We start from the raw sequence: 19,941 nt of genomic DNA, 5'->3' as shown, positions 1-19,941 counted from the left end.
TTTGCCACAAGCCATGTGGGGGACACAGCAAACATGTGGAAGAAGGTGCTCTGTAGATGACAAAATGGAACTTTTTGGCCAAAATGCAAAACGCTATGTGTGGCGGAAAACTAACACTGCACATCACTCTGAACACACCATCCCCACTGTCAAATATGGTGGTGGCAGCATCATGCTCTGGGGGTGCTTCTCTTCAGCAGGGACAGGGAAGCTGGTCAGAGTTGATGGGAAGATGGATGGAGCCAAATACAGGGCAATCTTGGAAGAAAACCTCTTGGAGTCTGCAAAAGACTTGAGACTGGGGCGGAGGTTCACCTTCCAGCAGGACAACGACCCTAAACATAAAGCCAGGGCAACAATGGGATGGTTTAAAACAAAACATATCCATGTGTTAGAACGGCCCAGTCAAAGTCCAGATCTAAATCCAATCGAGAATCTGTGGCAAGATCTGAAAACTGCTGTTCACAAACGCTGTCCATCTAATCTGACTGAGCTGGAGCTGTTTTGCAAAGAAGAATGGGCAAAGATTTCAGTCTCTAGATGTGCAAAGCTGGTAGAGACATACCCTAAAAGACTGGCAGCTGTAATTGCAGCAAAAGGTGGTTCTACAAAGTATTGACTCAGGGGGCTGAATAATTACGCACACTAGGGCTGGATATATCGAGTTTTTAAAATATCGATATATTTTTCGAGATAATGTGACAATATCGTTTATATTGATATAGTCTATGTTAGTAATTATAATACTATTACTTGTGGGCCGCAAGTTTGCCTCTCTTTCGTCCACTTGTGTCTCTAGCAACGTTACTCTGCCTCGCCTCTCCTTCACTGAACACAACTCCCCCCTCGCCCATCGCTTCACCTGCAGGAAGCGACAAGATGGTACACGGCAATCCCGTTAAGACGAGTTACTGCGCATCAACGTGTTAACGAGCTGACCACGCTAACGCCATGCAGCCCAAAATCCTTTCATTTTCTCAAAAGTTGACAGCGCGCCTTATGTATGAATTCTGGTTGTGCTTGATGACCGCGAACCGATTTTATGTGGTACACGGCGCTCAGCAATCTGTCAAAAAAATGTTTGAGTACGACTTTAGTAAGCTACGGAGCTGCACTGCTTGATGACTTGTCGGAGCATTACGGCTACCGAGGTGCCTCGCGGAGTAATACGTACTGTGTTTCAACGTAATATTACCGTACTGTGTGTGTATAAGGACCATAAATGGCACCTGTTCAGAGTCATGGTTACGAAGCGGATTTCAAACTCCAGGCTGTCAGTCACGCGGTAGAACTTGGGAATAGAGCAGCTGTGAAATCTGTCTCTTTGTTATTATGCTCAGCATCTTTTAGTTTACATTTTGACTGCACAATTGTGAGCTTTTTGTTATGCACAAAAACAACATTGCTTTAGTTTATTTATGGAGCATATTAATTAATAAATGCTCATAATTTATTTTTGAGTAATTCTTTCATGTACATCTATGCTGTATGTTAATAAAAGTGCCTGTGTGACATCTGGGAAACAGCTTTAACTAAGAAATCTCTTTTTGTTCTTACTTTATGGCTTAAAAAATTATCGAGATATATATCTTATATCACCATCCAGCTAAAAAAATATCAAGATATGAATTTTGGGTCATATCGCCCAGCCCTAACGCACACACCCCACTTTGCAGTTATTTATTTGTAAAAAATGTTTGGAATCATGTATGATTTTCGTTACACTTCTCATGTACACTACTTTGTATTGGTCTTTCACATGGAATTCCAATAAAATTGATTCATGTTTGTGGCTGTAATTTGACAAAATGTGGAAAAGTTCAAGGGGGCCAAATACTTTTGCAAGCCACTGTATGTTGTTTGGGGGCTTTTACCCCCTGGTAGGGACTCTCATGGCTCTTTGTCTGGTCCCTGGGTGAGGAACCAGACAAAGAGCAATTCAGAAGATGGCTCAGAGTAAAGCTGCTGCTCCTCCGCATTGAAAGGAGCCAGTTGAGGTGGTTCGGGCATCTGATAAGGATGCCTGCTGGGTGAGGTGTACTGGGCATGTCCCACCGGGAGGAGGCCCTGGGGCAGCCCCAGGACACACTGGAGAGATTATACCTCTCGGCTGGCCTAGGAACTCCTTGGTGTTCACCCGGATAAGCTGGAGGTGGTCGCCGGGGAGAGGGAGCCCCCATGAACCGGCCTAGATAAGCGGAAGATGGATGGATGCAATATTCTTGATCATTACCAAAGCTTTATTAACTTACACAGTCTCGATTTTCAGCTTTCCTTTCTGGCTTAAAAAAAGCATTTAATTTAATTCAGTTTATTTATATAGTGCCAAATCACAACAACAATCTCTATATGCTGTTAAAGACCCTACAATCATACACAAAACCCCAACAATCATATGACCTCCCATGAGCAAGCACTTGGCAACAGTGGGAAGGAAAAACTCATTATAATTATTGATGAAGTTTCTGAAGTGCAGGTAGGCCAGTTCAGCACCCAGACTTTTCGACTACAACGCTATGCTTTTGTAATAGATGTAGTATTGCACTGGTTTAGCATTCTCTTGCTAAAATATGCAAGGCCGTCCCTAAAAACGACATTGTTTGGATGGGACCACATGGTGGGCTAAACTCTGTATTTATGCTGTATACAATATTGTACGATAGATACAACAGTGATGGTGCATTTTCAGATGTACCGCTGCCAGTTCCATAGACAACAATAATACCCTGATACAATCAGAAATGTATGTTTGAATTGAGCCATGATAACAAGTCAGATGGTCCCTTTTCTTTAGTCCAGAGGACACAGCGTCCATGTTTTCCAAAAAAGAATTCACAAATTTGATATGTCTGACTATAGAACACTTTTCCACTTTACCTCAGTCCATTTTAAATGGCCTTTGGTGTACAGAAGATGATGAAGTTTCTTTGCATGGTAGAGTTTTAACATATATCTGATGGTACAGTGAACTGTGTTCACAGGCAGTGATTTCTGGAAGTATTTCTTAGTGCAATTCAGTGATTTCCACAACAGAATCACACCCGCTTTTAATGCCATGCCACCCTAAAGCTCAAAGACCACTGTAATCCAATACTGATTGATGGCGGCACATGGCGGAAAAAGCATGGCAGCGATGGAGAATGAGAAAGGCGAAAGCGGATCGTTGAATGAAACGGATGAACCAGAATTGGTTTGTAAAAATGCTGCAACTTCAGTGGTGTGGAACTGGTTTAGCTTTCGTCCGTCAGATACACAACAAAGCACTATTTTTGGTAGAGTATGCTAGTGGGCCGTCGTTATTACTGTGTTTTTTGGAAAATACGGCACACTTAAAATCAATCCTTTGATTTTTCTGAAAATCGACAGTGCCCCTTATAATCCCGTGTGCCTTATGTATGAATTCTGGTTGTGTTTACTGACCTGGAAACGATTTTATGTGGTACACGGCGCTCGAAAATCTGTCAAATGTTTTAGTACGACTTTAATAAGCTACAAACTCGCACCGCTTGATGGATTGTCGGAGCATTACGGCTATCGTAGGCAGGAGGCTCGCGGAATGATACGTACGTACAATATTACCGTATTGTGTGTATAACCTCTTTTTAAGTTTTGTGGATATTATACATGGTTATGCTGAGGATATGTTGGCCAATTTCCACTGGAAATGCCTTTTGGTTAAACTGTCAGCAAGGAATTTGCATTTGCACTGTTACATTTATAGCTTTAATCCACATAAAAAACAGCTGCTTGTTTAAGTGAAAATACATTGGGGGTTTTTTCCACTAATAAAGTTGTGGAGTTGTAAAGTATTTTGTCTAGTGTCAATTATATCGTCAGTTATATTGTTATCGCAAATTTTCAAATGTATATCGTGATAAATATTTTTGGTCATATCGCCCTGCTCTAATTCCAATTCCATTATCGATGGAGTAATGGAGTAATCAATACCCTACAACACCGGGCAGAAAACGTTCTATCTAAGCCAGAAGGGAAAAAGAAGAACACACACATATAAAGAAAGCTCTTAAAACACATGTGGTTATCCTAATTGGGCTTTCATCAAATCAGCAAAGATGCACAGAAAAGAATGTCAGACACCAACTAGGGAGAATCAGAACACAAATGGAACATCCCCTATGTAGCCGGTTTGGGAGTTTTGTCTTTGGGATGAACCAGTTTTTGTCGGAGTGTATGCCTGGGTCTGAAGGACACTGGGATGTTATGCTTGGAGAAGACTCTCCTGAGTTTCTCTGATAAACCCTGTATGCTGTACAGTGCAGCGAGGAATGCTCAGACCTCTACATTGGAGAGGCACAATATAGAAGAGCCACCTTGGACTGAGAAGACAGATTGTTTGAAAGAGGAGTGAAAGAAGCCATCTTTGTCCACTGTGAATGGCAATCTTTGAACAGAGGTGGTGGCTTACAACACCAACTGTCTGCCATCTATAATCCAGCCTCTCGGCTCACTGGCTCCACTTTGAGAGTCACCACCATCTCTAAGCAGCATATCAAAGACATTACATCCATACAAATTAATTATATGCTGCGTGATCAAATATTTGTGCATGTTGGAGGTATTTCCCCTGTTGTGATCAGTATTGCTAAAAAAGTTATTACGCATATTACACAGAACACGTTTCTTAAAAGTAATGCAGTACCTTGCTTAATTACACCCAGGAGAAAGACATGATATACTACTCATTACTTTCATGTTACTCTGGGTTCAGCATTTACTCAACTTCAATGTCACTCTGGTTTCTTGGCCAGCTTAGCCTTAGCATGCTGTTTGTGAAGGTGCTTGCAAAGAGCCAAACTTGTGTTAACAGTATAAGTTTTTGTCCCTGAGCAGTCTCCACTTTACAATTGTATTCCCATCCTTTCTTCTATAAAAAACAGTCCATATGCTGTAAACTACATCACTATTTTCCTCTGACACACAAACTGAAATCAGTTGATCATAGCAAGAGTGCAAGAAACGATAAGCAGGACTGATAGGGCAGGCAGGCAGACGAATTGGACAACTGTGAACAGGTTCTTTACACATCCTGTCACATCATAACTTCCTTTTCTCCATCATATCAGCCAGCTCACATACTCCTGCCTTTCTTTCTTTCTCACTGCTTCCTAACATGCTTTTCCCCTCTCTTCTTCTTCTCATTACAGGGGTGGCTGTAGCTCAGGGGGTAAAGCAGGTCATCTGCTGATCTGAAGGTTGGTGGTTTGAACTCTGGCTCTCCCAGCCTGCATGCCAAATATTCTTGGGCAAGATACCGATGCATCTATTGATAGAAATGCCCCACTTGAAAGCATAGAAAACAGAAAGTGCTTGGGTGAATGTGGCGTGTTGTTTAAAGCACTTCGAATGCTCCGGGAGAGTAGAAAAGTACTATCAATCACATTACATTTAGCATTTACAAATTCCACCAGCAAACCGTTGGCCAAGTGCAGAGGAAGCAGTCAGTGTTAATGAGGACTGATGATCCACATATTTGATTTGGCCAAGGTTTTATGATGTATGCCCTTCCTGATGGAACCATCCCCATTTAGTGCTTGGGAGAAGCACTAGGAATTCACTGATGTGGCCATCCCATGACTGGGTAAAATACACACACAATTACGAACTGACAAACTGACGAATTACGAGAGTGACAAGGAAAACTGAGAGAAAGTTGTGAAGTGAAGACAGCTTTATTACAGGGGAAAGACAAAACAGAATTGCTTAACTAATATTTTGCTAAAGAGAGGACAGCAACATAGTAGCTCAACCTTCTTCTTTAAAAAAGACCAGTCCTGTGAAATAGCTTACTCTTTTACCACACAGTAGCACTGTGGAGTGGAGAAAAAGAACAGTAAACAGGCAGTAGAGTTCAGACAGGAAAGAGGGGCAGCGAAGAAGTAAGACAACTTCTACAGTGTAGTCATATCGTTGAGGGCCAGGTCCAGCTCCTCACTGAGAGCCTTGCCCTTCAGCTTCTGAGCATATACTTCATCTAAAGGAAGACATTGAGACACGGAAACAATTAATCACATAAAGAGACAGAAATCGGATAGAGGTAGGAAGACAGGAAAAAGAAAAGAAAATAGTTTAAACTGTAAATCTTCATACCGATTCACAAGTGTTAATGCCATCACATCAGCTTGTTACTTCAGCTCACCAAGACAACAGACAGCCAAACCTGAGCTTAGTCAAGCAAATGCCAACATCCCTGACTTTGATTAGTAAGGAAAAGATACAAATTGAACAAATAACTGGAATTATTGGTTGGTACAATTTAGCCTTGATACCACAGACACCAGGATAAGTATCAATGTAAGCACTTCAAACCAAGTTCAAACTATTTTCATTCAACAACTGTTATGAAAATAATTAATGAATTCACATATCAGAACTACAACCACAAAACACCATGTTAAAAGTCTACATCATTCAACAACAATGTTTTCACTGTTGTGTTTATGTACAAAGACAAATATTGACAAACGCACTGTTATCTGTTTCTAGATCCACAAAGATGTGTGGATATGTTTTTCTATCACTATTAGGGTAGGAGAAATCTTAGGAAACCGTCAAACCGATATCTGAATGTTTAGGTGTGGGTGCATACCACCATGAATGGCATAAAGGCAAAAATGCCTAAAAGAAAAAAAATTAATTAATATAGCAGCAACATCAAGTTTTACAACTAGTCATTTTGCTAGCTAACTACCTTCATTGTGGCATATTGTGCTATGAAAAAGTATTTGTTTGTTTGGCCTGAAACATGTAAGTGTGTGAAAGATGCAAGAAACAAAGTCAACCTGGGTAAATACCTGGGTGTGATGATATCTGTGTATTCTTTTTCTCCTGGATTACCCTTTTGCGTTACACATTTCACTGTTTTTCCTTTTGCTACCTAGCCTGACCTGTCTCCCCAATGTGATGTTTGTTTATTGTATGTACGGTCCGCAAGGTCTGTCATCTCGGTTGTGGGCAACCGCAACTAACAAATAAACGCTATCTCATCATCTAAAGATAAAATATTCAGCTTTTAAATGATGATTTAAATTATTAAGGGAAAGAAAGATTATTAAACCTACAAAAGAGGAGTAGGGCCACTGAAAAGAGAAAAAACAGTGGGGACATCTCCAAAATTCAGATTAAACTCAGAATTCTGAGAAATAAAGTGTATTGTTTCTACAATAAAATATTGTATATGTTTGCCTAAATAGGGCTTTTAGTCCCTAAAACTAGGAAAGAACTATATATGAAGTCCATTTCTATTAAGGTGTCATAAAATAAAAAATATTCTTGCTTTTTGTCTTAGTGGCATTTCTCATAGTTGCTGTATTACTATAAATGTTGTAGGTAAGAACATGCAGAATGACGGCCAAGTGCATTAACTCTAAGTATTAAAATTAAGCAATTAAAATTAAGCAAAGACACCATAACTGGATTAGAGGAATTTGGTCCTTCCACTTATCATTGGCTTTATTCAGGAAATTGTAACTGCAGAGAACAGCTGACCAACAAAGTGCCAGTTCAGTTACAACACCCCATAAGTGAAACTGTGTGTGATTTTAATGTTCACTGAGGGACACTGAGCAGACATGTTAGTGGAAGTACTGGCAGAGATAAGAGGTGTGTGTGGACTACCTTCTAAATCATCAATGGTCTTCTCCAGCTTGGCCACAGACCTCTCAGCAAACTCTGCACGGGTCTCAGCCTGGAATCCAAACCACAGCAAAGCATCAGCTTACTCCATAAATCATAAGTATACAACAAAAATAATAATAATAAAACTAGACTGGAAAAACTTTACCTCCTTCAGTTTGTCAGTAAGAACTTTTATTTCTTCTTCATATTTGTCCTCCTTTTGAGAGTACTGAAATATAAACAAATAACATACAAACTTTCACAAAGTGTGTTTAAACAACATTTCCATTTCACGAGTGCAGTTGGCCTGAGTACCTTATGTAAGTATTTTCCATCTGTTTTCCCAGGCTTTATCTCTAACTTTTAACCATGTGGATAAAATTATAGCTGATTCTAATTTTCAGTGGTGTGTTTCAATTAAAAAGATGCTGGAAATGTGGAAACCTATTTAGTTTAACCTTAAATTTAAAACTAAAAATGGAAATGGACACAAATCAAATAATTATCATCATGACAATTTCCATCATGTCATTTAAGTCAATTTTGCTGTATGCCGCTGAACTTGAAACAAAGTTTCATTTATTTATGGACTGTTTATGTGTCTGTATCCTCATAGCAAATTATAAATGCGTTTTGTTGAATGGATATAGGGTTTCTATTGATGTCTTTAGATTTGTTTGAGGTGAGGCCGAGTGACTGGTCCCTCTTTTTTACAGGTTATATTTTTACAGGTATTTTACAGTATTTTTACGGGTTATATTTCATATATATACAATCTGACTGGCCACTCTTCAGGCTAAATACCCCTCAGCTCCTACTGTACCTTTTCAGCCTGTGCTTCCAGTGACTTCAAGTTGTTGGTGACATTTTTCAGCTCTTCCTCAAGGTCACCTGATTTACTGACCAATGTAAGAAAGATGAAAAGCAAAAGAAGAGAAAGTAGTGACTTGAAAGGTAGAATAGCAGAAGAGACTAAACTCAGACATTGACTAATAAAAGACTACATGACTTATAACAAAAACCGCCAGGCTCTTGGTTAGAATCTGTTTTTGGAGGGAGCGTGCATGGTCTTTGATCAGTTTCTTCCAGGTATTCTTTCCACAGCTCAAAGACATGCACGTTAGCTTAACTGGTAAATCTAAATTGGTCGCAAGCATGGATGCAAGGTATATAAAGTCCCTAACTGCGTAGAATAAAGAAAGAGAAATTTAAAAATATAAAAAATCTACTTTTTAATGTGCCTATAAACCTTCTAACAGACAGATACCAATAATGTCTTCATCCGTCTCTCGGTGCTTTGTCTTTATTACTCAATGAGTGACAAGGCCATAAGGCTACTGTCTCGACTAACAAATATTTTAATTCAATAAAATAAATCTATTTTTTCATTTTAAAAAACTTGACTAATTTCCTTAAAGAAATATTAATAGATGACAAACAATACACTGATGTGAGGGAACACAATTTCAGTGTTATTTATATAATTGTGTTTATTTTTATTCTGAAATATAAAAAAAAATACTTTAAGCACCACTGTATAGATGGATGGATGGATTCTTGCTGGTCTTATTATTTTTAAAGAAAAAAAGTAGAATATCAGCAGTACTTAAGTGCAGTATAAGAGGGAAATGTAGAAAACATAGATGGAAAAGTAAAGAGGCTGCAGGTCAAAGGAGCACAAGACAGCAGGTCACAATTAGACCTCAGTGGTGTTCATACAGTAAGTACCTCTTCTTCTGAGCACATCATGGACTTGAAATTTTGGTCCATTAGTTTGAGCTCCTCCTCCAGCTCCCTCATTCTCCTGCACGAGTTAGTCCAAAATGTTTGGGGGTGAGGAGGATCAGTGGTTGCCAAAGAGACAGTGGTTGTGCAAACATGCATTCATTCACAAAAACACAGAAAGAAAGAACAACACACAGCCAGAGAGTTATACTATGTAGGCAGGACTATCTTTGCATTAGCTGGCTCTACGGCTCTAAAATCCCAATCTAACAGGTTTGTGTACATTACATAATCCCACAGTTAAAAATCTGAATTATTCTAAGAAAACAGGGTGCTTAAACTGATATTAATTTAAAGCTCTGACTATGACCTCCTCTGGATGAGGTTTAAGTATACAGCATAAGCTACCATGATGATGTAGCCAGGTTAAAAAAAGAGCCAGCTTAATAAGCCTGCAGCCATTACGTTTGCTTCATAGTACAACCTCACGTCTCTGTGTCATTAGTTTTATGTCCTACTTGATGACAGCACACAATAACACTTTGCATTTGTGATGAAATTGTTAAGTAAGCATTCAAGTCGTGCATCACAAGAAAATTAAACAATTACAATAATATTTGTAATTTAGATCACTTATAGAGCTAAAATTCCAAAATAAGTTAAATCTTCACAAATAATTGCAAATCATGGCTTTGCAATTTAAGCAGAGATAAAAACAGAATAAGTAGATTAAACAGCAGTGATCATTAGTCGCAGTTGTTAAGAGAATTCTTATGACATGCAACACTTAGAGATCCCACTACTATTTAATCTAGACATACGGGTATGAATTATATTATTTAAAACAACAAATGAGCAAGATTATTTTGTGATGGTAGGAGTCACATGATCTCTACCATGACAACATGTATGTATGTAAGTGACACTTGCTAGTGTTTTTGGAGTGCAGGTATTGACTTACGCCTCAGCTACTTCAGCACGCTCCTCTGAGCGCTCCAATTCACCCTCCAGGATCACCAGTTTGCGTGCAACCTGCAGATATTCACACACTTAAGTCATCCCAAATAACATAACAAGTCTGTTAACTCATTTTGCTTAGTAAAAATATTGTATTTATGTGAACTTCTGGTATTTATCTTTGTTGACCCTATTACTGACCAATTATATACTGTGAGTCTGCACTGTGTTCAGTCAAGTCATTATAGTGCTGTAAAAAAGTATTTGCTCATCTTCCTTCAAATGCATACAAACCAACATCCCATTCTTAATACATAGGGTTTAATATAATGTCAGTAAGCCTTTGGGGTAGATGTAGCTCACATGGCAGAGCAGGTCATCTGCTAATTGGAAGGTTGGTGGTTCAATCCCTCCAGTCTGCATGCCAAATATCCTTTGGCGTACTCAATAATTTAAGAATGTGTGTGCATGTTAGATAGAAAGCACTTACATAGAAAGAAGTGCTTGTATGAATGGGTGAACAAGGCAAGTTGTGTAAAACACTGGATCACTGAATTAGAACTTGGAAATCTATAATCATTTTATCTTCATACATGCTCAATCATCCAGGTAAGGAATTTCTAAAAAGTTGACTCTGTTCATCTGGATGTTGTGTTTCAGTGGAAGAAACGTTTCGTCACTCATCCAAGTGACTTCTTCAGTCTCAGCTAACTGCAGGTTTCCCCAACCTTAGCTTTGCAAGATTACTGAAAAAAGCACCACTGAATGAACAGTGGGCTGTTAGGTCAGTTCCTTGATCATTAATATGCAAATTGCCATCCAATTGCCCCCAATCAATGGTAAATGGCCCTAAGGACCCCAAAGCGCTTTACACATCCAGTAATCCACCCATTCACACACGCATTCACACACTGGTGATGGCAAGCTACATTGTAGCCACAGCCACCCTGGGGCGCACTGACAGAGGCGAGGCTGCCGAACACTGGCACCTCTGGGCCCTCTGACCACCACCAGTAGGCAACAGGTGAAGTGTCAATCAATGACATTAATGTCAATGGTCATTATGCAAATGTATATTTATGAGGTTAGGGGGAACCTGCAGTCAGCTGAGACTGAAGGAGTCACTTGGATGAGTGACGAAACGTTTCTTCCACTGAAAACACTATGTCCAAATGAACAGAATCAACTTTTTGTCAACTTTTTCGTATAATCATTTTTCTTTTTTAAGGTAACCTACTGAGAACCTACTTAGAATTTGTGTAGAGTATTAGTTGTTGTTGTTTTTTCTCCAACTGGGACATCATGCAATAACCATGAAAAAAACAGCAATACAACACCTCTTCATATTTGCGGTCAGCCTCCTCAGCGATGTGTTTGGCTTCCTTCAGCTGCATCTCCTGGATCTCCATTTTCTCTTCATCTTTTGTTGCTCTGTTCTCTATGACTTTCATTCCTCTGAATAACAGGAAATGTGACGGAATAAGCAGTGTATACAGCAGTGGAATTTATATTTTTATATATATATATATATATATATAGAGAGAGAGAGAGAGAGAGAGAGAGAGAGAGAGTGAGAGAGAGTGTGTGTGTCTGTGTAATGTTTTGTCTCTGTATTAAATATGCCACTCTCCATGCTCTCAATTGTCCCCATGGGAATAGATAGAGTAACTGTCAGATGTACAGTAGCTACACTAAAGTCATGAAAGACTATGACAGAGCTGAATCATGGTTCAAAATGTAATGCTGATAGTCATAGTAAATACAATACTGGGTTGTATAGTACAGGATTGGATAGCTGAAAACTCAAATTAAAGTGAAGAAGTGCCTTATAAAAAAGGCTGGATGTATTTGCCATGTCCCACGCTTAAAAGAGTAACAGTAATAGTTTAACAAAAACAACTGTATCTTCAATAACACACTAGCATTCATAAAGAGGAGCATAAAGAATAGCAAACAGCATCTTAACTCTACAGACAGAGAGTTCAAATTTTAGATGAATGGACATGAAGCTCATCACCTCTCACTCTCATCTGCAGCTTTCTCAGCCTCCTCCAGCTTCTGCAAAGCAGTAGCCAGTCTCTCCTGAGCTCTATCCAACTCTTCCTCAACCAACTGGATACGTCTGTTTAAGGATGCCACTTCTGCCTCAGCCTGCGGGGACACACACACACAATTATTTTTTGTCTTTTTTGTGTCCCCCCCCCCCCCCCGTTCTTCTCTCCTGGCTCCAAGTAGTCATTAGTTTGCACATCGAGACTGAATCCACACGTCTATTATCTTGAGGGTAAAAGAAAAAAAAGTTGTTTTGATTGCTAAGCGGAGTCCTAAGATATGTTCCTTATAGTTTGTTTGTTTTTTCTAATTGGGTTACTATTAAAAGAAACAAGGATGTGATATTTGACCAAAAAAAATGCAGGACTTTTTAAATGACATTAAATGAGCAAAGACGGTGGTAGAAGCATATAAAGTCAACAATGTTTTGAAGCTTTTTTTTAAGTCGCCGAAAGAGTTTCAAGATGGCTACCGAGTGGCAAGACTTTCATTTAATGTTTTATTTTCGAATATAATGCCATTAAATTGCTTTAATTCTTTTATTTGTCAGTTTTTTTTTTATAGTTATATTTCCTTATTTACAAACAAAGGGGAAACAGCCGTTCATTGACGACTGCAGTTTCCGGTGTAGCTGTCTTAAGACGGTGTTTCTGAGTATTACCCTTTCCCTGGCCTGCCTCTCCATGTCAGCTTCTTCCCGCAGCAGCTCTGCTTGTTCTTCGGCCTCATGCGTCGCTTGCTGCAGTGTCTGTATTTTCCGTCTGACAGAGTCTATGGACGTCAAAGTCGCCATGCTGCGAATATTCAACTTCGAGCTTTTCGCAGGCGTCACGGCGTTGCCTTGGCAACTGTAAGTCGGAATCAATGCAAGAGTTTTCTGGTTACTGTTTCAAAATAAAAGTTGGCGTTCCAGGTGAAGTCGGAAGTCACTCTTTTCAAATGAACGCCCGCTTAACTCGGATTTCCAACTCGGGCTTCCATCTTCGAGTTAAGAATTGAAGATGGAGGTTTTGCACATAAACATTAGCAACACTGTAAAAAATGGTAATATATACATGTTCTATAAATAGAGAGTTGAACAGGCTCTACCAATGAATGTGCTCCATAGTGGTTTTAAAATAAATAAATAAATAAATAAATAAGCAGTTTTGTTTTGCTACTGAACCATCTACCTTGCAGGAACAAAATAAATCCTGTTTTCCCAGGCTTCTCAGAGTTCACTAGCCTCATCCTCAGAGGTAAATGGAACACAGCTTAGCAATGACACAAGTTATTTGGACAGATCATTTTTCTAATATTCCTTCATAGGTAATAAAGTAAGATTTTAGATAGATTATAGATTATAATAATTCATATTTTTATATAACAGTATACTCGATTAGGTTCATTTTTCACCCTTATACTAACAGTACAGCAATACAACATGGAATATGACTGCTCATATTTTTTTGCACAGCTCCAGATAATGTAAGTAAGAAATTGGCTACAGTGTCAATAAGAAGGACAATTTGTAAAGGCACTAATGATGGTAAAAAGTCAAACTTTTCAAATTATTTATTTCAAATTATTTTCAAAGTACATATAGTACAGTGCATTACTACATGCACAACATAAATGTGTTTGAGAATAGAACTTGATGTCCCAAGGCAAAGGTATTTATGTTAGAGTGAACATCAGTTACAAGCAGAGGAAGCATAAACAAATGAATGCATTGCTCTGATGCTTTTCCATCTTTGGAAACCTCACAGTGACTCTGCAGACAAGACAAAGTTCCACTCCTTTTAGGACCAATGCATGTGGTCTCACTCTTTCCTGCATTGCTCATTTTGACTCAGAACTTTTAAAGAAAACTAGACCACAAAAATGACTGTGCCTCTCATAAAAGGCATTGTGGCCCCAGTTTCACTACTAATCCTGTTCCATAAGTCAAACATAATACATCCAACAAAAATATTATAGTTGTAGGAATAGAAAGTTAAATATATGCTCATTAAATATAGTAGTAATTCAAGTACCTGTACAGATATTGAAGATTGTTACACCGGTAAGCTCCAAATAGTTAACCATAGTATTAACCACTGCACCACCATGCTGCCCAAAATAAAATCTTGCCTAATAAACTGTTAAGACTTGATAGATTAGTTGTAATTGTCCTCAATGTGCTAATAATCATTTTTCTCAAGTAGCTGAAAATGAGTTCACTGCAAATGATGATAGTGATTTGGAGGATTCAGCGCAAATAGCTTTTACATCATATGAATTGGTGATGATTTTTGGATATGTATAAGTTGATGGAGTGTAAAGTTTGACTTACTGTAAAAGTAGCTTGTGCATATTTCAGACATAGTAGAAGCTAAGACTTGCTACTAGTTTTATAGCATTAGTGATGGCCTACATGACCTTAATTTCAGTTACAACCCAGTGCTAAACACCTGAAGTGACTGGATTGAATAGTGACAGAACATTTAAGAATGACAGTACACATAAGGTAACAACCATCACTGTGACCAGACACAGTAAGCTAATGTGATCTCGACAATGTCGCCCTCTAGTAATACTGTCATTTATGCTCACTTACATCTGCTGCCTTTTTTTCAGCTTGCTCCAGCTTCTCCTGGGCATCCTTTAGTGATTCCGAGTATTTGTCGAGCTCATCTTCTACTCCTTTTAGCTTCTTTTGCAGGGCAAGCAACTCCTCTTCAAGCTAAAGCCGAAATATACCAAGACACAAAACACAAAATAATTTTAAGTTAGAAGCATTGGGGAAAATTGAACAAAACAAAACAGAATTTTTATTTTATTTAATTGCTCATAATCGATTTGCCAAAAAACATTCAGTTTACAATAATGTGATAAATGAAAAGAAACCTTGCATTATTTCATTATTTTTGAAATGATTAAGCACCTATCAAAAAATTACAAAAAAATATCTCACTATTTATTTTAGCTTAGTGTTTTTAACCGCAGCAGTAATAGATTTGTATTAAAATATTCTGACAATGTTGAAAATGTAGTTCTTTTGACCTGCAGTGAGAATGTAGAGGCAGCAACAACTCTGCAAATAAATGTACTTGATTAGGCCTAAGTTCATTATTATGCAACAAATTATAACATGAGCTGTATTCAGTAAAAATCCAAATACTCAAAATCTAATTGGCATATGTGAGAAATGTTGCTTTATAACCTCCTGATGATGTTGTATTAGTTATAAAATTCTGATAATAACGAAACAGACATTGATCTTTGAGCATATCCATGCTCCCAAAAGGAACACTGTTCACTTATAACAGACAAAAAAAATATTCTTTGTTATCCAGTGTCTCAAATATAGTTTTACCAAGTTGCTGTGTGCAGTAACAGCATATAAACAGTGACAGTAGCCACCAACCCCAGATGCCTATCAAATCCAATACAAGTCTAGTGTCATTTGTAACACTCTATTAATGGTCTAGTTAGATGATTGGTGTAAAATCTGTGTGCATATTCTTCAGAGAAGAAAACACTTTTTTCTTAACCCCCAACGGTAAATCTGAATCTAACAACCAGATTCCCTTTTCCAACAGAAGCTTTCAGGACTATAAAAAGCCAGTTGCAAATGACAGTGATGTGGCCTGACAACAGTGTTCCTAGTACAAATGTGCTTTAAATATCTCTTCTGACAGCCTCTCACAGCCATCTAAGGCCTGATACTCACATATAGCATTTGGCAGTCCTATAGTTCCTGTCATAGTGGTAACCAAGACAACAGCCTTGACAGACTCTTAAAAACTGTGACAATTCAAAGGTGAGTAACTTAGATGTAGAAATATAAATGGAAATGTTCATTGGTTCTAGGTAGAGCTGATGGTGATAGCAAGCTGGTATCCCCTGGGAATAATTTCTATGATAGCTGGTGCATAGTTGAATGTTAACAGATTGCTATGTGATCTTGAGAAAATACACAATAGAACTACACCAGAGAGACTATAAGCCATGCAGGAATTTCACTGCGTTGTCAGATGTTTCTCAAAACAATAAATTATGAATATTTTCTCATGTGTTCAAGAGTTAGAAAAAGCAGTCAGTTTTGAATAGAAAATAGTGGAATCACATGTAGACTGAGTAAACTGATTTTTTGTGAGCTACTGGCTTACTCGTGTATTCTGAAAGGGAAATAAGAAGCAGAGCATTCAGGTATCAGGCCCCTCTCCTGTGGAACCACCTCTGTACTTTTAAGATTACTTCAGAGTTTCCTTTTTGATAAAGCATATAGTTAGGGATGAATTAGGTGATAGTGAATCATTCTTTAGTTATGCAATAAGTACTTCTTTGCCTCCCATAGTTATTTTTCTCTTCTCCTTTCTTTCATCCCCCAAAAGCTCATGGAAGATGGCAGAACCTGAGTTTGGTTCTGCTGGAGATTTCTTTCTGTTTAAAAGGAGTTTTTCCTTCTCACTCTCAATTGTTTGGTAATAAGGGATTGTCTGATTGTTGGGGTTTGGTTTTCAATACACCAACAATCTATGTCCACTGTGAACGACCATCCTTGAACAGAGGTGGTGGCTTGTGACACCCACTGTCTGTCACCTATAATCCAGTTTTTCCCTTCCCAGGTGCCTTAACGCCCACTCACATCTTGTGTCAGTTGATCTTAACTGGGACCACAGAATGGGATCTTAAATATTGGTGGTGGTGCTTAAATACTGGTGTGGTATATTACTTTGGTTTTAAACATTCTGTAGTCTAAAAATGTTTTGTACAATGTACATAGAGAACATAATCATGTTATCCAACAAACATTCCTTTTCAGACATTTAAAATTAACAGTATTCTGATTCTTATGAAATTATAGCAGGTTGCAAGTACATAAGTCAGTTTTCAAATTTTAAGATGAAAATCAATTGATATATTTATTGTTTAGACATAATTTTGACATAGATGGGTCAGATCTAAATCTGGCTGATAGCATAATTCATAATCATAATTGTTGATGTGTATATCGCTTCAACGTTGCAGCTGTTGATTTCCAGAAAGCCAGACTGCTTTTGGTGCATTTCAGTCACTTTCAGTTCAGTCCTTGTAAATGACCATTTTCAATGACTTTTCTTTGTTGTTGTTGTTTTTAAGCCACTTATGACTAAGTGTTCTATCTACACATAACAGACAACTTATTAAAGAACCAGTTTACATGTATATCTTTAGGAACTTTGCTACTAGCAGGCTGTTAGAAAAACATCATCTGTTCTCCTTGCTTTAATTGAATCTACAAAAGAAGAAGAAGAAGAAAGAAATAGAATGGACACTGATGGGCCTTAATGCTCTGTCACTGAAGCTTGACAGTTAAATTCCAGTTTGGTGTTAAAGCTATGCCTTAAATATTACTACTGCAAACACTTCTGATACACTGTGCTAACTTATGCCATAATTTGATGTGCCCTTCTCAAGAAAAAATAACTATTTCATTCAGTTCATTTCAGCACAATAGTCTCAAAGATATCAATGGAAAGTTGTCAGGTATGGAAAAGTGTGGTAGGAAAAAGTCATAAGCAAGAGGTATGACTTCAATCTAAAGAAGATTTTAAAGAAAAGTTGATTCAAGAACTTGGGAGAGCATCAGAAGCGTTTAACTTGGGATAAAGAGGGGGGGAAATGGACTTTTGCTTAATGGTCCAAAGTTCTCTTTTTCAGATGCAAATAAATGTTGCATTGAGAGTAGAGAGGCACATAACCCAAGGTCTTAAAGTCTAGTGCGAAGTTGCGATTGTAATGATTGGTCCACTTTGTTGTAGTCCAGAGTCAACTCAGAAGTCCACCAGGAGATTTTAGAAAACCTTGTGCTTCTATCTGTTGGCAAGCGTTATGAAAATACTGATTTCCTTATTAACACATGTCCACAATGCCAAAACTCCTGCAAAATGGTTTGCTGTCCATGTTATTATAGTACTGAAATAGCTGCCAACTAACCTGACCTGAACCTCATAAACAATTTGTGGGGTATTGTCAACAAAAGCTAAAAACACAGACAAGCTAAAGGCCACCATCAAATGTATCAAAGCTGATTGCCTCTATGTACTGCACTCATACAGTAACTTGTTGTGAAGAAGTCCCAACCAGGAATAAAGTGTAAATGAACATACATTTCAGAAGCTGAATGTTTCTGTATTGATTTAAAATAATACTCTAATAATTTGATGCTGGATTTCTGATTTTCCTAAACCTTAATCATCAAATTAAAAATTAAAAAAAAGTCTGAAACATATCAAAGTATTTCACTATACTTTTTTGAACAAAAAAAGAGAGACATTTTGTATTTGCTTTTGTAGTTACTTGTCATGTTTAGTTTTGTAGTTATATATAAATACATTTAACTGCATATCATATTATATAATCGTCTTTTCAAACCTGAGAGATTGATCTTGTCACTGACTGAGCTGAACTGTATATGATCAGGTTAAATTACAGAACAAGCAGCTTTTGTCAGTGATATCCGATATAAGCAGAGACCCTTTAAAATTATCCATCACGGAATAATTTTAGCATATAAGAAATACTCTCACTTTGGAAACTTAAAATGCATTTTGGTTATAATATTTGTGCACTTTTCCCCGATTTTAAATAAACATAAATTATATCTATGTAAATATCAATTTTCAAGTGAAAATAAAGACAATACAGGATATACTTTAACTATCTCTACATTTGGAAAATTATTGTGTCACAGCAGCCGAAACATTAAACAGAACCTATATCAAATTGAAATACAAGAGCTCAATAAAATAAATACAATACTGGAAAACAAAATCACTCAAAAAAGTAAAAGAAAAGAAAGGGGAGCACAACTAAATAGAAAAAAAGTGAAATAAAAGAGCAAAAAGTGTCTTAGACTCGTTTTTTATGGACAGTGCCAAACATTGACGTTAAATGCCAAAACATAAAACCACAACCAAAGAATATCCTGAATGAGAAGTGTCAGCAGTATACATCAAACAGTGATAAGAAAAATCAACTTTAGCAGCCAAAAGCTACAGTACATTTTACATATTGAATTATGTATGTGCGGTGCGGGTAAATGATAACAGGACGATATCAACATCAACTGGTATGGAACGGATTGAAAGTCTTAAGGTGCATTTCACGTCAGACCTTTCGCCCATTTAAAACTTAGTCGGGTTTTGCTTTTCAGCACTTCTTCTAAATTATTTTATATAGTTCTGTGTGTATTTTAAGGTATTTATTTCATAACTTTTCCTTCATTATGTTTACGTTGAAACGTTTAAAAGTGTTCAACGAGTTGCCTGTGAGGTGCAGCGTAGGTCCTTCCTTTACCTGTTTGCATTTGTCCTCTGCTCCTTTTTTGTCTATTTCAGCCTGTTCTGCCCGGTCTATAGCGTTCTCCTTATCCAGCTTCAGCATCTGCATTTTCTTCTTGATGGCCTCCATGTTTCTTCAGTGTATGTGAGCTAAACAGAAAGAGAACTGCACCCAGCTTTCGGGACAGACACAGGCAACGGTCCGTGACAGGAGAACAGGAGGGTCTCTGTGAAGCTGTTCAAGAGAGCAAGAGAGGATGGCATGACAGCAGTACGAGCCCAC

At 37.9% G+C, this 19,941-nt stretch overlaps 1 protein-coding gene across 8 annotated transcripts in view; it reads right to left on the bottom strand.

Moving 5' to 3' along the window:
- tpm2 (tropomyosin 2 (beta)) overlaps positions 1-19,941 on the bottom strand; it is a 23,114-nt gene extending 3,173 nt beyond the window's left edge. Inside the window, exons 1-9 of one of the 8 annotated variants that reach the window (XM_042228822.1) lie at positions 19,675-19,940; positions 14,948-15,073; positions 12,335-12,468; positions 11,655-11,772; positions 10,322-10,392; positions 9,364-9,439; positions 7,802-7,864; positions 7,636-7,705; positions 5,675-5,992 (exon numbers count right to left, since the gene is read on the bottom strand). In XM_042228822.1, coding sequence (XP_042084756.1) covers positions 5,910-5,992; positions 7,636-7,705; positions 7,802-7,864; positions 9,364-9,439; positions 10,322-10,392; positions 11,655-11,772; positions 12,335-12,468; positions 14,948-15,073; positions 19,675-19,788 — 855 coding nt within the window. In that variant the 5' untranslated portion in view covers positions 19,789-19,940 and the 3' untranslated portion in view covers positions 5,675-5,909. Of the gene's footprint in view, positions 1-5,674; positions 5,993-7,635; positions 7,706-7,801; positions 7,865-8,458; positions 8,535-9,363; positions 9,440-10,321; positions 10,393-11,654; positions 11,773-12,334; positions 12,469-13,030; positions 13,357-14,947; positions 15,074-19,674 lie in introns of those variants that run through there. The other 7 variants (XM_042228820.1, XM_042228823.1, XM_042228821.1 and 4 more) reach the window with 7 other exon arrangements.

The sequence above is a fragment of the Haplochromis burtoni genome, unplaced genomic scaffold, assembly GCF_018398535.1.
Source record: "Haplochromis burtoni strain Fernald_Lab_line unplaced genomic scaffold, NCSU_Asbu1 Contig_356, whole genome shotgun sequence".
Classification (NCBI taxonomy): Eukaryota; Metazoa; Chordata; class Actinopteri; order Cichliformes; family Cichlidae; genus Haplochromis; species Haplochromis burtoni.
Note: the sequence above shows the minus strand (reverse complement) of the source record. Positions and strands in the feature narration are given on the sequence as shown.